Source organism: Microtus pennsylvanicus, chromosome 1 (genome assembly GCF_037038515.1).
Source record: "Microtus pennsylvanicus isolate mMicPen1 chromosome 1, mMicPen1.hap1, whole genome shotgun sequence".
NCBI lineage: Eukaryota > Metazoa > Chordata > Mammalia > Rodentia > Cricetidae > Microtus > Microtus pennsylvanicus.
Genome location: NC_134579.1, coordinates 48331862 through 48344062, shown reverse-complemented (window position 1 = coordinate 48344062; position 12201 = coordinate 48331862). Strand labels below are relative to the sequence as shown.

The window sequence follows — 12201 nt, the reverse complement described above, 5'->3', positions numbered from 1 at the left end:
AGTCCCATCTTCGGGGCCCACATGGTCAGAGAAGAGGACAGACTCTAGAAAGTTGTCCTCTGATTCTCAGGCATGTGCTATGACATATGCACTCAGGCGCACACGCACAAATAAACAAATGTTCAAATGAAGAAAAGAAAACAGAGAAGATTTAATTAGTCCCAGCATGTGTAATCTCACTGTTTAGAGATGGGTGTGACCTTGCATAATAATAACTTCACTGCCCTGATTAAACCATAGTATCTAGCTGGAGACTTTTATGACTGGAATAAGTTGATAAATTCAAACCACCCTCGCTATTACAAAATTTGAATAACCAAATTTACTACCCAGAATCATACAAAAATAATTGAGATTTTACTATATAAAATATGACAATGGTCTCAGGAAATGTGGTGACAGCAGATATGTGTATTTCTAAAAAGCTATAAGGATGGCTGTCAAGTGTGCATATTCAGTAGCACTCAGACAAAACCAAACAGATTTGCGAATCTTTATTACAGCGCTATAGAGCTATTAACCTCTTTAACTGTTATCCTAGCTTCATAAAAGTTGTCTATAACGCATCCATAAACATATACTAATTTATTCCGGAAACCATTTATACAGGGACAGTTTGCATTGCACTCTGGCAGCCTCCTAGACACAATGCTTGGTTACTGGATCTGCAGATGAAGGGCTATATATCTTGGTACAAAGCCTTTCCCACTACTAAGAAGCAGGTGACATTCCATGCTGGGCCAAAGGCAATATCGCCCGAGACTCTACCTGTGTCCATATAATTAAATATGAAAAAGAATCCCTGTCAATTCGGAGTCACTCATTCAGACATTTTGATGGACTTATATGAAAACAGCCTTACTCAAGTTCAGTCAGCTCCCTGAAGAACGAGCACAACTCTTTCCTAGAAGGTGTCACATGGGCAGGGCTGCAGTCTAAGAACAGTAGGAAGTTTATGATGTCTCGTACAGAAGTGCCAGAGCTGAGCTTTGGCAGAAGCTGAAGCTGTGAGCTAAAGGCTCTAAGATCTTCAGTTCTTAAACAGAATACTATTCCCATGTGCCCCCAAACCAGTGCATTCTGATATCCAACCCAAACTTTGTTTCCAGATCAGAAAATAATGAAAACTTTTAAGTTGAAAAGGAATACTGATTTTCATACCCCGAACACACTATATTTCAAATTTTACAGAGAAGTCCCTCTTCTTTCATAAGTGTAGACTCTGAGTGAGCAGGGAAATTTTAATTACAAAATGAACTTTTAGTCTTCACAGCAAGATATTAAAGCTAATAAATCTTGGAGTTTCCCAAAATCTGGTTTCCAAAACTATCGCTCCCTTTCTGGCCCCATCCACACACAAATCAACAAATCAAATTGTGTTCTTACTTGTGTAGATGCACTCAGGTATTATTTCAGGGTGTGGAGAAAGTCAAAGGCTATCTCTATAGCTGAGAGAAGAGGAACACTAGGCATTTAAGTGGAAGATTCTAGACAAAGACTTCTTGCCCTATGACTTCCTACAATAAGCCAAAATTCATACTTGTGTCTGCTTCTAGGGATCCTGAAAACAAAAATAGAGAATCAGATTTGCACACAAATCACTAATACATCTTGTTAAAATGTAGATTCTAATTCAGCAAGTCTGGAGCTGAGTTCTATATTATTAATAAGACGCTGCAAGAAACTTCTCGCGGGGCTCCACTCTGAGAAGAAAGGATCTCATGTGCCCTGGGATTTGGCTCGTTTCTTAGGTGTACCTCGAAAGAACTGACAGCTCCTCATAGGAAATCTCAGAACTGACTCAGATGTTCTGGTGGGCCAAACTCATGGCTGCTGATGGGGTTCTGAGAGACTCCTTTGCCTACAATAGAGTTGTTGAGAGCCAGAAGCCCATCCCTTTCAACATTGCAGCAAATGGAGTTATCTAAAATGTTCGTGAAGCAACCCTACTTGTTTCTAAACCTGAGTGTTGGGAAATCACCTATGCCTGTTAGGTTGTAGTCATGTCTTTTTTAACAGCCCCGATTTTTATTTTGACCAAGGCAGTGTTTCTACTTTTTGGTACAATCTGAAGTCAGACAGATGGTTTATGAGCTCAGATTTCATGTTGAAATCTATGTGGGTTCTGGACATGGGGCAAAGAGCTCTTCTCAGTATGCAAATCTTATAGTAAAATCTCCAAAATGTACTGCAAGGCTGACCGCTTCACCTTCCAAAGATGTTTGTTTATGAAATATATCAGAATACTGTTCTAAAACAAAAATGTCCATCAGTAAAAAATAAATGCCTTACATTGTATCAATCTGGGACAGAACATAATCAATACCTTCAATTCCAGGAATTGGCACTTCCTCTATAAAGGGTGAGACAGCAAATATTTTAAGTTTTGTAGATAATATTATCTTTGTCCTAATTACTCAATTAAGAAATACAGCACAAAGGCTGTTATGGACAGCATATAAGCAAATTAGTATAACTGTATCCCAAAAATATTTCATTCATAATTTAAGAATGGGTGGGATTTGACTATATGCATTGACTTACAACCTCTGTCAAACCATCCCACAGAGATAACCATGTAAGCATTCGTCTTTCAGCCACACACCCCATCTTCACAGCATGCCATTTTAAAAGAGGATGCTTATTACTTAAGAGCAGTCAGAAAGGCATTTAATGTTGGTCTTTCTGACAATTTGGAAATGATGGTCTATACTACATCATTCCACATATCGACATCTGTAAATACAATGAGGAACTAAACCAGTTTTTCTTCGTTTGGAGGGGCATGAGCCATCAATAAAAATGACAAGTCTCTTGGTAGCATTAAGATCAAAGGAAGGAGGTATATCATGAAGGTCCCCTAGGAAGCCCCAATTTTAAAGAGGTCCATATGAAAATGTGAAAATGCTGAGAAACGCACAAAGACTAGGAAGTCTTCATGAGTCAACTACCCTTGGGTTGAAACACTGCCTTTTGGATAGAATGTGTGGTTCATGAAAGATGGAAAAGAGATGGTCAACACCAAGATATTAAGTTGGGAGTATGATGTTTGAGGACTTGAGACTAATCGTAGACTGATGTAGGAGGGTCTTCTGTTTTGTGTTGATTTCATTGGTTAAATAAACTGCCTTGGCTTTTTGATAGGGCAGAAAATTAGGTAGGTGGAGTAGACAGAACAGAATGCTGGGTAGAAGGCAGTGAGGCAGATGCCATGGCTCTCCCGCCCGAGACGGACATAGGCTAGAATCTTGCTGGTAAGCCACAGTCATCTGGTGATACACAGATTTATTAGAAATGGGTTAATTAAGATGTGAGAGTTAGCCAAGAAGAGGCTAGAGATAATGGGCCAGGCAGTGTTTTAAATGAATACAGTTTCTGTGTTATTACTTCCGGGGCTAAGCTAGCCGTGTGGGTGCCAGGCAGGATGAAAAGCAGGCCTGCTCGCCTCATCACTACAGTAGATGGTGAACAAGAAGAGTGTGATCATTTTCTTAATCTAATGACTCTAATCTAAACAGTGATGTTGTATCTAGAAAACTCACAAAATCTTTCAGGCTCAAACATTAATTAACCACATTTATTTATTTCATCTATATTTTTTTTCGAAAGTTAACCAATCCTCCTTATAGTTGTAATTAAAAAAACTCCTTCAGGGGCAGGAGAGATGACTTAGTGGTTAAGATATGCTGGTCTTCTGGAGGACCTGGGTTTGATTCCAAGCAAATGTGTGGTGAACTACAGACATCTGTGAGTCCAGTTTTGGGAGATCCTGTCCCCTCATCTGGTCCCTGGAGGCCTGGTGCACATGTCTGCATACATAAATGCAGGCAAAACTCCCATATACGTAAAATAAAATAATTTTTAAACAATTCCTTCAGTAGAACTATTTGTAAAGCACATGGTGGTTAAAGAAAATTAAATGAGTGCAAAACAACACATCTTAGCTTCTATTGAGAGAGAGAGGGAGAGAAAGAGAGAGAAAGAAAGAGAGAGAGAGAGAAGACAAATAAATATTTTAAAGTGTTTAAAGAAAATTAAAGACAGCTCCACACCTCACCCACTCACCAGTTAATCTCATTGCCTGGTCCATATCAAGTTCTCAATATTGATTGCTAGATAATGAACAAATATGCTTAGCGATGAATTTATATCTTTTACTAACAATATTTTATCCATTATAAACATCTGCCTTACACTTTCAGATTCAGTGAATGTCCCAACGGAACACTTTGCCAGTGTGACAAGATCTACCTTGGGCACACAACCTTTTCCAAATGACGATGTGTCTCCTACAAGTAAGGACGTTTTCACACTACTTTTAATTTATATAACTTACTAATGCTTTAACTAACCCAGTGGTTAAAACTAGGAGACTTGCAAGGTTCATGTTCTTCCTTGCTATGACCTTTGGCATAAACCAAAGTGCTGTTCTCATAGTTTTTAAGAGCTAACACTTAAAGTCATGGGCAAATTGAAGTCAGTAAATATTCAGCGAGGAATTTAAATTCTGTATTCATTATTAAATAGTAAATTGGCAGTCCTCCAAGACATCTTCTCATTGGGGAGCTTAAAAAAGTGGTTGCAAATGGGGAGACTGTGGGTCTAAAATAGTTGAACATGTTATGTTTAAATTTGTCTGGCCTCAAATTAATTGACCAGGATGGCTAGGGAGTGCTGTGAGTTCAACCCTCCCACCCACAGCAGCATTAACAGTGGGGAGCCATTGGTCAGTGTTGCTATGGTAAAGTCATGCATGGCAGGGAGTCTCAGAGGTTGGTATTGATGCGAAAAAGGCATAATCCTGATGCCCACGGCCTTTGTACATTTAGAGATCCATGGTGACCTTTAATATAAAAAAAAAACTAAAGTATATTTAGAGTAGAAGCATGGCTTTCATTCCATATTTAATTAAAACTATCAATTTTGCTGGAAAATGGAATAAAACAAAAGCAGTGCGCAGGAGTGAACAATTGCTTTAGCTGGTAGCCTTTTACATTTCCCTTACTGTCGCTGTCGCACACAGCTGCCTTGCAGAAAGTGAGAAGCGGCTGGCAGGTGAAAAATGCCTGCACACCAACCATCAGAAGGTTCACGTCTCCCTCTCCTGCTCCCCTCTCCTTCCTCTTTGTCATCACCCTTCTTTTTTTCTCTAGCTACCACTTTCAAAGACCAATAAATTACAACGGATATTTCCACTCAGCAAATATCAGCATATTCAATAATAATAATAATAATAATGTTAATAATAATAATATCTTAAACCTCTGCAGTGCCCTATGTAACATTTGTACATTGCTGTGTGAAAAACTACTTTGGTACGTAATGCATTGTAAAACATCCCAAATGGTTCGAGGAGCCTGGAATACACAGCTTAGCTGGACAACACTAAGGATTTTAAGTGCCGTGAGTTTGAGTCATTGTCCTGTGCTTCAGTCATCTGAAAGATCGGCTGGAACAGTAGCACATACATCTGAGCCCAAGCATGCTCCCAAAACAAGATGCCTCAGTGCTCACTGCGTGGCCCTCAGTAGGACTGCATCTAAGATGGCTGTTGGCTTCCTCCTGACAAAGTACTTCAAGAAATAATGGCTAGAGAAAAGTAGCCTTTTAATGTCATTCTCTCCCACACTGCAGGTCACCTCTGCTTCATTCTTTCCATGAGAAACAAGTATAGTCTCAGGGGAAAGGCTAGGATTCCATCTCTTAAAGGGAAGAGTAGGAATTGTGATCAAATATAAGTCACTGTGCTGTATCATTTTAAAAGTTTTTTATATTAAATGCAATGTTGTTTTCCTTCCTTATTTTTCATAGTGGGGAGCACAAATATCCTTTCCCTTGTTCCAAGCAGGACATTGAGACACTAAACGTGATCAGCACCTAGTGGTAACAGAGGCTCTATTTATACCAGTCTGCTACATGAGTCTTAGACTGCTTCTCATCTCTCTGCCCACAATACCACAGACCCTTTCGCTCTGCCTCCTATTTTTATGTCTCTACCCGGTCCTTTGACCCATTGACATTGATTTTGATATTGAGCCCTCATCAATAACTTATCTGGTTCTCACCATCTGATTTCCTACTCTGAACACTTAGCGCACAATACCGGGTCTGCTCTGACTCCAGACCTTGGCCTGTTCCTCATGTGGTAACAGCTGGTCTGAAGAAAGCAGATGATCATGTCTGGGAGGGAATGAGTGGGAGGTGGCAACAAAACTACAGACTTACAAATAAATATGCCAGACATGGATGGAGAACAGACTCAGGAAATGCATTATTGGATCGTATCAGAAGGAAGACGCACAGACAAGCATCAGCAGGTCAAGACACTGGGTTCTAGAGCAAGGGAGTCCCAGAGAGTTGAAAGGAGGTAGAGGATGTTGCTGATTTGGTAGTGATGGCAACTCCATTAGTTTCCAGTGTTACCATATATAGACATGGAAGAGGAGCAAGGCAGAAGAGAGAGCTAGGGTGTGGCTTAGAGGCAGAAAGCTTGATGGACATATGTAGATCCCTGGGCTCATCTCTCCAGCACTGTTACTATCACCACCACAACCAACTATGACAGCAATGCTCAGCACGCCACGGTGAGCATACAGTAGGCTTGGGGAAGGCTGCACGCAGTCTAGAAAGAGGGATCTGCTCAACTGGAAGAAAGACGCAAAATGGGTCTTCCAATTATTATCCTTTTAACACTTTTTAAACTTCATTACTTAAAAAGTTCATTACTTATTTAACAGTTATGCACCAAAATTAACCAGGGCCCCAAACTAAAATCGTCATCTTCAGCGCAGCTGTAAATAAACTGAAGGCATCTTTGAGAAGAGAGGCAGGAGTCATAAGGACCGGTGGGGAAGAGAGGTGTGATGGGGCCAGGTGAAGATGAGCTAAAACAGTGGGCTGTGAGTTTAGAGCGAACTGGATGCCAGCAGTCTCTGTGGCTTGTCATTGTATGAGGAAAAGGAAAGAGGAAGCAATGTGCTTGGAATGGGAGCTGCAAGAGCAGGCAGCCTAAAGACTGGGTGATGTTGATTTACAATGGTCTACATTGATGGCAGTCTCAACAAGGCATTTGTGGAAATGGAGAGTCATATAGCAGATCCTCACCAGGACTGCCTGACTAAATACGGGGACAAAGACAGGCTTTTAGAATACTGCCACACAAGTGCCTTCCGGCTTTCTCCTAGAAATTATCTAACCATTTTTTTCCCCACTGACATGGCTGTGTCACATAGCTGAACGGTGTCCCTGATATTTGTCGACTTCTCCCAGTGCATCTGGAATTATTCTCAACTATAAATACATTGTTTCATTTCATTCTGCCAATAGCACAAACTTGAAGAGTTATTACCACCCACTTCACAGGAAAGAATCCTGAGACACAAAGAGCTTAAATGGCAAAAGTAAAGTCGTGCAGAAGGTTGACAAGTCAGAAAGGAGCCTAGGTAGTCAGACCACTGCTTCTGTCAGTACAAATGCCTTTTATGGTGGATAAATCCCTGCTCATGTGAAGTTGTCATTGTGCCTGCTCACGCAAAACACCTGCATTAATCTTTCTCTTAGCTGGACCAGAGGTTCCTGAGAAATTTAGTCTCCCAAGAATGGAACTCACATCTTTTTTGTTAGAAATAATTCAGAGGAAAGAGCACCCTTCCCTTCTTTGTGTCTTCCTTACCCTTCCGTGCTCTGCCTCTGCCTGCAATCACCTTAATGCAATCTTTGTTGTGGGTCTGGCTCTACAACATCATGCTCACAAAAACGCCATGCTCTCTTTTAGTTCTAGAAAAATCCCGAGGCAGCAAGGCGGCTCAGAGGGTGGGGTACGTTTTGAGAGTCAACTCTCTTCTGCTCTCCACGCTACAAACTGAACTCAGGTCACCCGGATCGCATAGTAGGCCCTTTTACCTGCTGAACAACCTTGCCAGCCCCAGGTGACCAATTTTTAAAATTACTAACAATTATCCTGTCTGCAACTGTGCCACATAGGTGGAGAACTCTGCCGTGCTTTCTGTTGTCTTTGTTGAGTTGGTCTTGAACCCCTTTCAGGCCAATAATCTGGTGGTATATGGTCCTCTTAGCCCTTCATTTAACGTGTTAGACAAGCAGGTTGTGACTAGAGTTTTGGAGTGTGTTTAGGACATCTCCGTGAGTGTCTCCTTCACACCAGCCTCAAGGTCAGTTTACACCTCAGCCTGACCTCTGGGACGGATAAGGCTCGTTGGAATGTGTCGGTATGGCCCAGATTCTCTTAAGCACAGGTCTGCCATCTCAGTACCACCGTTAGGGGCCCTTTGTGCTGTGGGTGGGGAGAGCTGATGGAGAGAAACTCTAAGTTTGTGCAGGAAATTGGCAGATTGATCCAAGTACATCCAGTAGATGCTATAGTGATACAGCGGAAGGCTGAGTGAAAACACTGTGATATGGAAAATAATTTAATTTTCAGGCAATATCCCTGGAATACAAGGGAAGTCTTGGATGAGTTGGCCTGACTAACCACGTCGTTCTGAGTGACCTTGCAAATCTTTTTTATTCTTGCACTTGGTTGATTATATAAGCTGGACTGCGTAGCAAAAAAAGAAAAAATTATTTTCTCCATCATTCTCTGTTCAAATGAGCTCTGTTGAATAGTTTCTTGGCTGCTGGAAGAAATTTCAGACAAATTACTTGGCCCTTTGGGGGGTGATTTTCATATAATAAATGTCGTCTGGTCTTTTTCAGCCACTAGAGCAGACATATATCAATAATTTAAAAGTCTTGTCAAATGAAGTGCCGAAACTTGAAAAAAATTAATTTAGTCCAGAATTTCTCTTCTATCCCTTCTGCAAGCATGGGTCTGCCTTGGCCGCAGAGGGCTGACACAAATTGACTTTGTGCTTTATGACTGTGTGAGGCAAAGACAAGGAAATAGCTTCACGATGCCCTGGTCTGACTTCAGCCTTTTGTTCCTGGCTTAGACCCCTCCCTCAGGGAACATGGAGAACAGAGAAGACAGAAGGAATAAGTAAGAAAGGGCTTCCTTTAACAGGCTAGCTCTAATCTAATCTAGACAGTTTAGGCTATGAAAAATAAAACTGGCCACCGTCATCTCATGGATGCGTGGGCAATTGTCTTATAAAATTTTCAAAAAGTTACCAAACTGGGAAACCACTGGCATTTTACCCATCTATGCTTTTCTCTGAGAAGCAGGGGGTCAGTCCCCGGGAAAGCAAACAAAGATGGAGGGTAAGAAGCAGTTGTCACAATGGCGTATGGCAACAGCCAGAACTAACCTTTGTAGAGCATTCCTCTGTCCCCTCTATTCAACCCAGACTACATGAATAGCCACAGAAACTCTAAAAAAGGACCACTTTCCTTCAGGTGGGATGCACTTAAAGAGTTAAAGTGAAATGGACTGGAACCTCATGGAAGGTTCTGAACTAGGGTAAACAAAACAAATTGGAAGAAGTGGCTGCTTATTTTTTTTCCTGGAAACAACAATCATGATGATGTATGTCTGAACGCTTGCAAAATCTAATAACAGTAAGTCTTCACATTGAAGGAAAAATAAACAGCCAGGAAACACAGCAATCAACTCTCTATCATCTGGGTTTTCATACTTTTTGCCTAGCGTGTGTCATAATGTAAAATCAATTATTGGAAAGCAAGAGGTTTTAGTGTGCTGGGATGTGGTCTTAGCCTGGAAACCAAAGAGACTAAAGCAAACTGCCCCCATTCCCATGCTAAGAATATTACCAATCTGAATGGTTCAAAACTGCAAATAAAATTCTTTTTAAAATTCTCTACTGCATGTAGAGACAATCAGACATGATCACTTTTTAAAAAAAAATATCATTTTAAAATTTTGGTAATTACATACATGTATACCCTGGAATAGGCAGCTACCTCAAACTTACTAAGCCTCGGAATGCAAGGAAGTTTCCACCTGTCCTTCCCTGGTCCAATTCTCCCCTGGCATTCCTGGTCTGAGAACACATAGCTTTACATGCTCTCAGATTTGGATTCTTTATTTGATTATCTGTCCTTTCCACGTCTCTTCTAATCATTCAAGTCTCCTCCATGAACATAGGCTGCAGAGGAGCAATATTCCAAATTTCAAGGTCAGCACCTAAGAGATACCAGCCCTCAAGTGTTTGTTGGACAAAGAGTGCCTGCAGGGGGTTGACTATGACTGGTCAAGGTGTGGCTGTGGCTTGTGAGCAGACCTCAATCCCGAGCCATGGTGTTAACCCGCAGGAAGGAGAGTGGTTTGAATTTACTTAGAAAACAATTGTTTACCCAGGTGGACTCAACTCTACTTCTCTGTGGTTAATAAGGCCCATAGTAAATGACTCATTCTTTCAATGACCTATGCGAAGTTGTACAGGCCAAGAATGATAACAAAAACCAAGGGGAAGACCAGTAAACCTGAAACCACATGGACAGAGAGACCAGGTTTCGCTGACTCTTGTTTCCTGGGGGCTTCCTGTGCTCTAAGCCCTTGACAAATGCCAGAGTTTTGCCTGTGAAAGATGTTGAGCTCTGAATGGGTTCAGAAACATTCGCATAAGTCAGTACACATGACTGAGCTGAGGTCCTCCCCATCCCAGGTCTTCCCTTTCTGACATTGCTGCCTATTCAAATCTCCAAGTAGCATAAAGCATCTCCTAAGAGCTCCCCTGTCAATGGCAGTTTACATGGAGGAATACATGACATTGAATCTCTTTGGGCTGCATTGCAGAAACATTCACTGTGGACATCTCTGCACATGAACTACGTGTAAACCATGCACCAATTTATTTACCATACACATTTTTTTTCAAAAAATTCATTATTCATTTTATCTAGTTAAAAATTTTTCCAGAGCTGGGGAGATGGCTCAGTGGTTAAGATAATTTTTCTAACATCGAGGCACTCTGGAAGCTGGCACACCGTTCTCTACTCAGAGTCACATGCATAAACACAGCCCGCTCTATCATACTGCAAGGGTGTTGTTGAGGACACTGTACAACTTACACAACAGTCATCATACAAGAACTTGGAAAATCTTTTTCTCAACTGTGGTAAAAAGAATAACTCTCCAAAACTGACTTATGTTGTCTTTTAATGTACATCAATCAAATAATATATGCTGTTTCTTTCCTATCATTTAACCTAGAAAATTCCAGCGAATGTGGGACTCTATCTGCTAAAGTAACAAAGTAGCAAGAGTTGCACACTGTGCTCTATCCCTATCCTGGTTTCGGCAGAGCCCAACTTTCCCTGTTTGCTCCACCCTTATTTCCTCTTTTTAGTCACTGTTTCATTTCTTTTACGTGTATTTACCTAAGACATGTTAGGTGTGTGTGGGACCAAAGGAGAAATACACACACCCAAAATAGACTAAAAATGTGTCTCCTGAGAAGATGTAGACAAGTTTTCAACAGAGTGTGGTTGGAAGCTCTTCTTCCTTCATCTATCTTGCCTCCTCTCCCGAGAAGCATTCATGTTATAAGCAACCGTAGGCCATATTTTCATATGTGACCAGGGAGACAAAAAGGAAGAAAAGGGTGTGTTGTAAATACGGAGACGACTTTGTAAGCTAAGAATTTAAATAAATGCAAAATGTAGTACGTGAAAATATATTCTTACGGAAATTCATTTTCAGCTAAAAATCAAAGTCAATAGGAAACCATCGTTAGCAGGTGAAAATATTTTATCCTTATGAAAATTCACTGTAAGGTAAATTTTGTGAAGCAGAAACCTTGACTTCACTTATTGCCACAACCCTAGCACCTAGAATTGTGTTCGCTACAAAGCAGATATTGAATCAATATGTGTTTGGGATATGAATATAATAGATTTGAATTTAGAACTGTGTTAGTAGCAAAGGAATGATCTGAATATTTGTTGTGTAACCTGTTCAGATTTTTTCCATATTTAAAATGAAGCCATTAGATATGTGCCTTCTTCGATTCCTCCCAAAGACTCTCTTGTTTAGTGTCGTCATTGAACATGTGACTATAAATACTTAAAGCAATTTGGAAATTTTGTTTTACAGACAGGATATCCAGGTATGTCTTCAATGGCCATTGTAGGTGGGGATGTGTCAACACCAGATGCAACTCCCCAGGGAGAGTAGCGGGCTTTTTCCCATGCTTCATGTTCAACAACTCCTCATCTTACTACTATGTCTAAGACCTTGAGGTTTGGGAAAAAGCCATGTTTTCCAGCTGATTTAGAGTTACC

General features: G+C 40.8%; 1 protein-coding gene across 4 annotated transcripts in view; it reads left to right on the top strand.

Moving 5' to 3' along the window:
• The window catches only part of Cd96 (CD96 molecule), a 76431-nt gene that overhangs the window by 44005 nt on the left and 20225 nt on the right, over positions 1-12201 (top strand). For all 4 annotated transcript variants that reach the window (XM_075963981.1, XM_075963976.1, XM_075963977.1 and 1 more), the window contains exon 8: positions 4203-4295. In XM_075963981.1, the coding sequence (XP_075820096.1) occupies positions 4203-4295 (93 nt within the window). The remainder of the gene's footprint in view (positions 1-4202; positions 4296-12201) is intronic.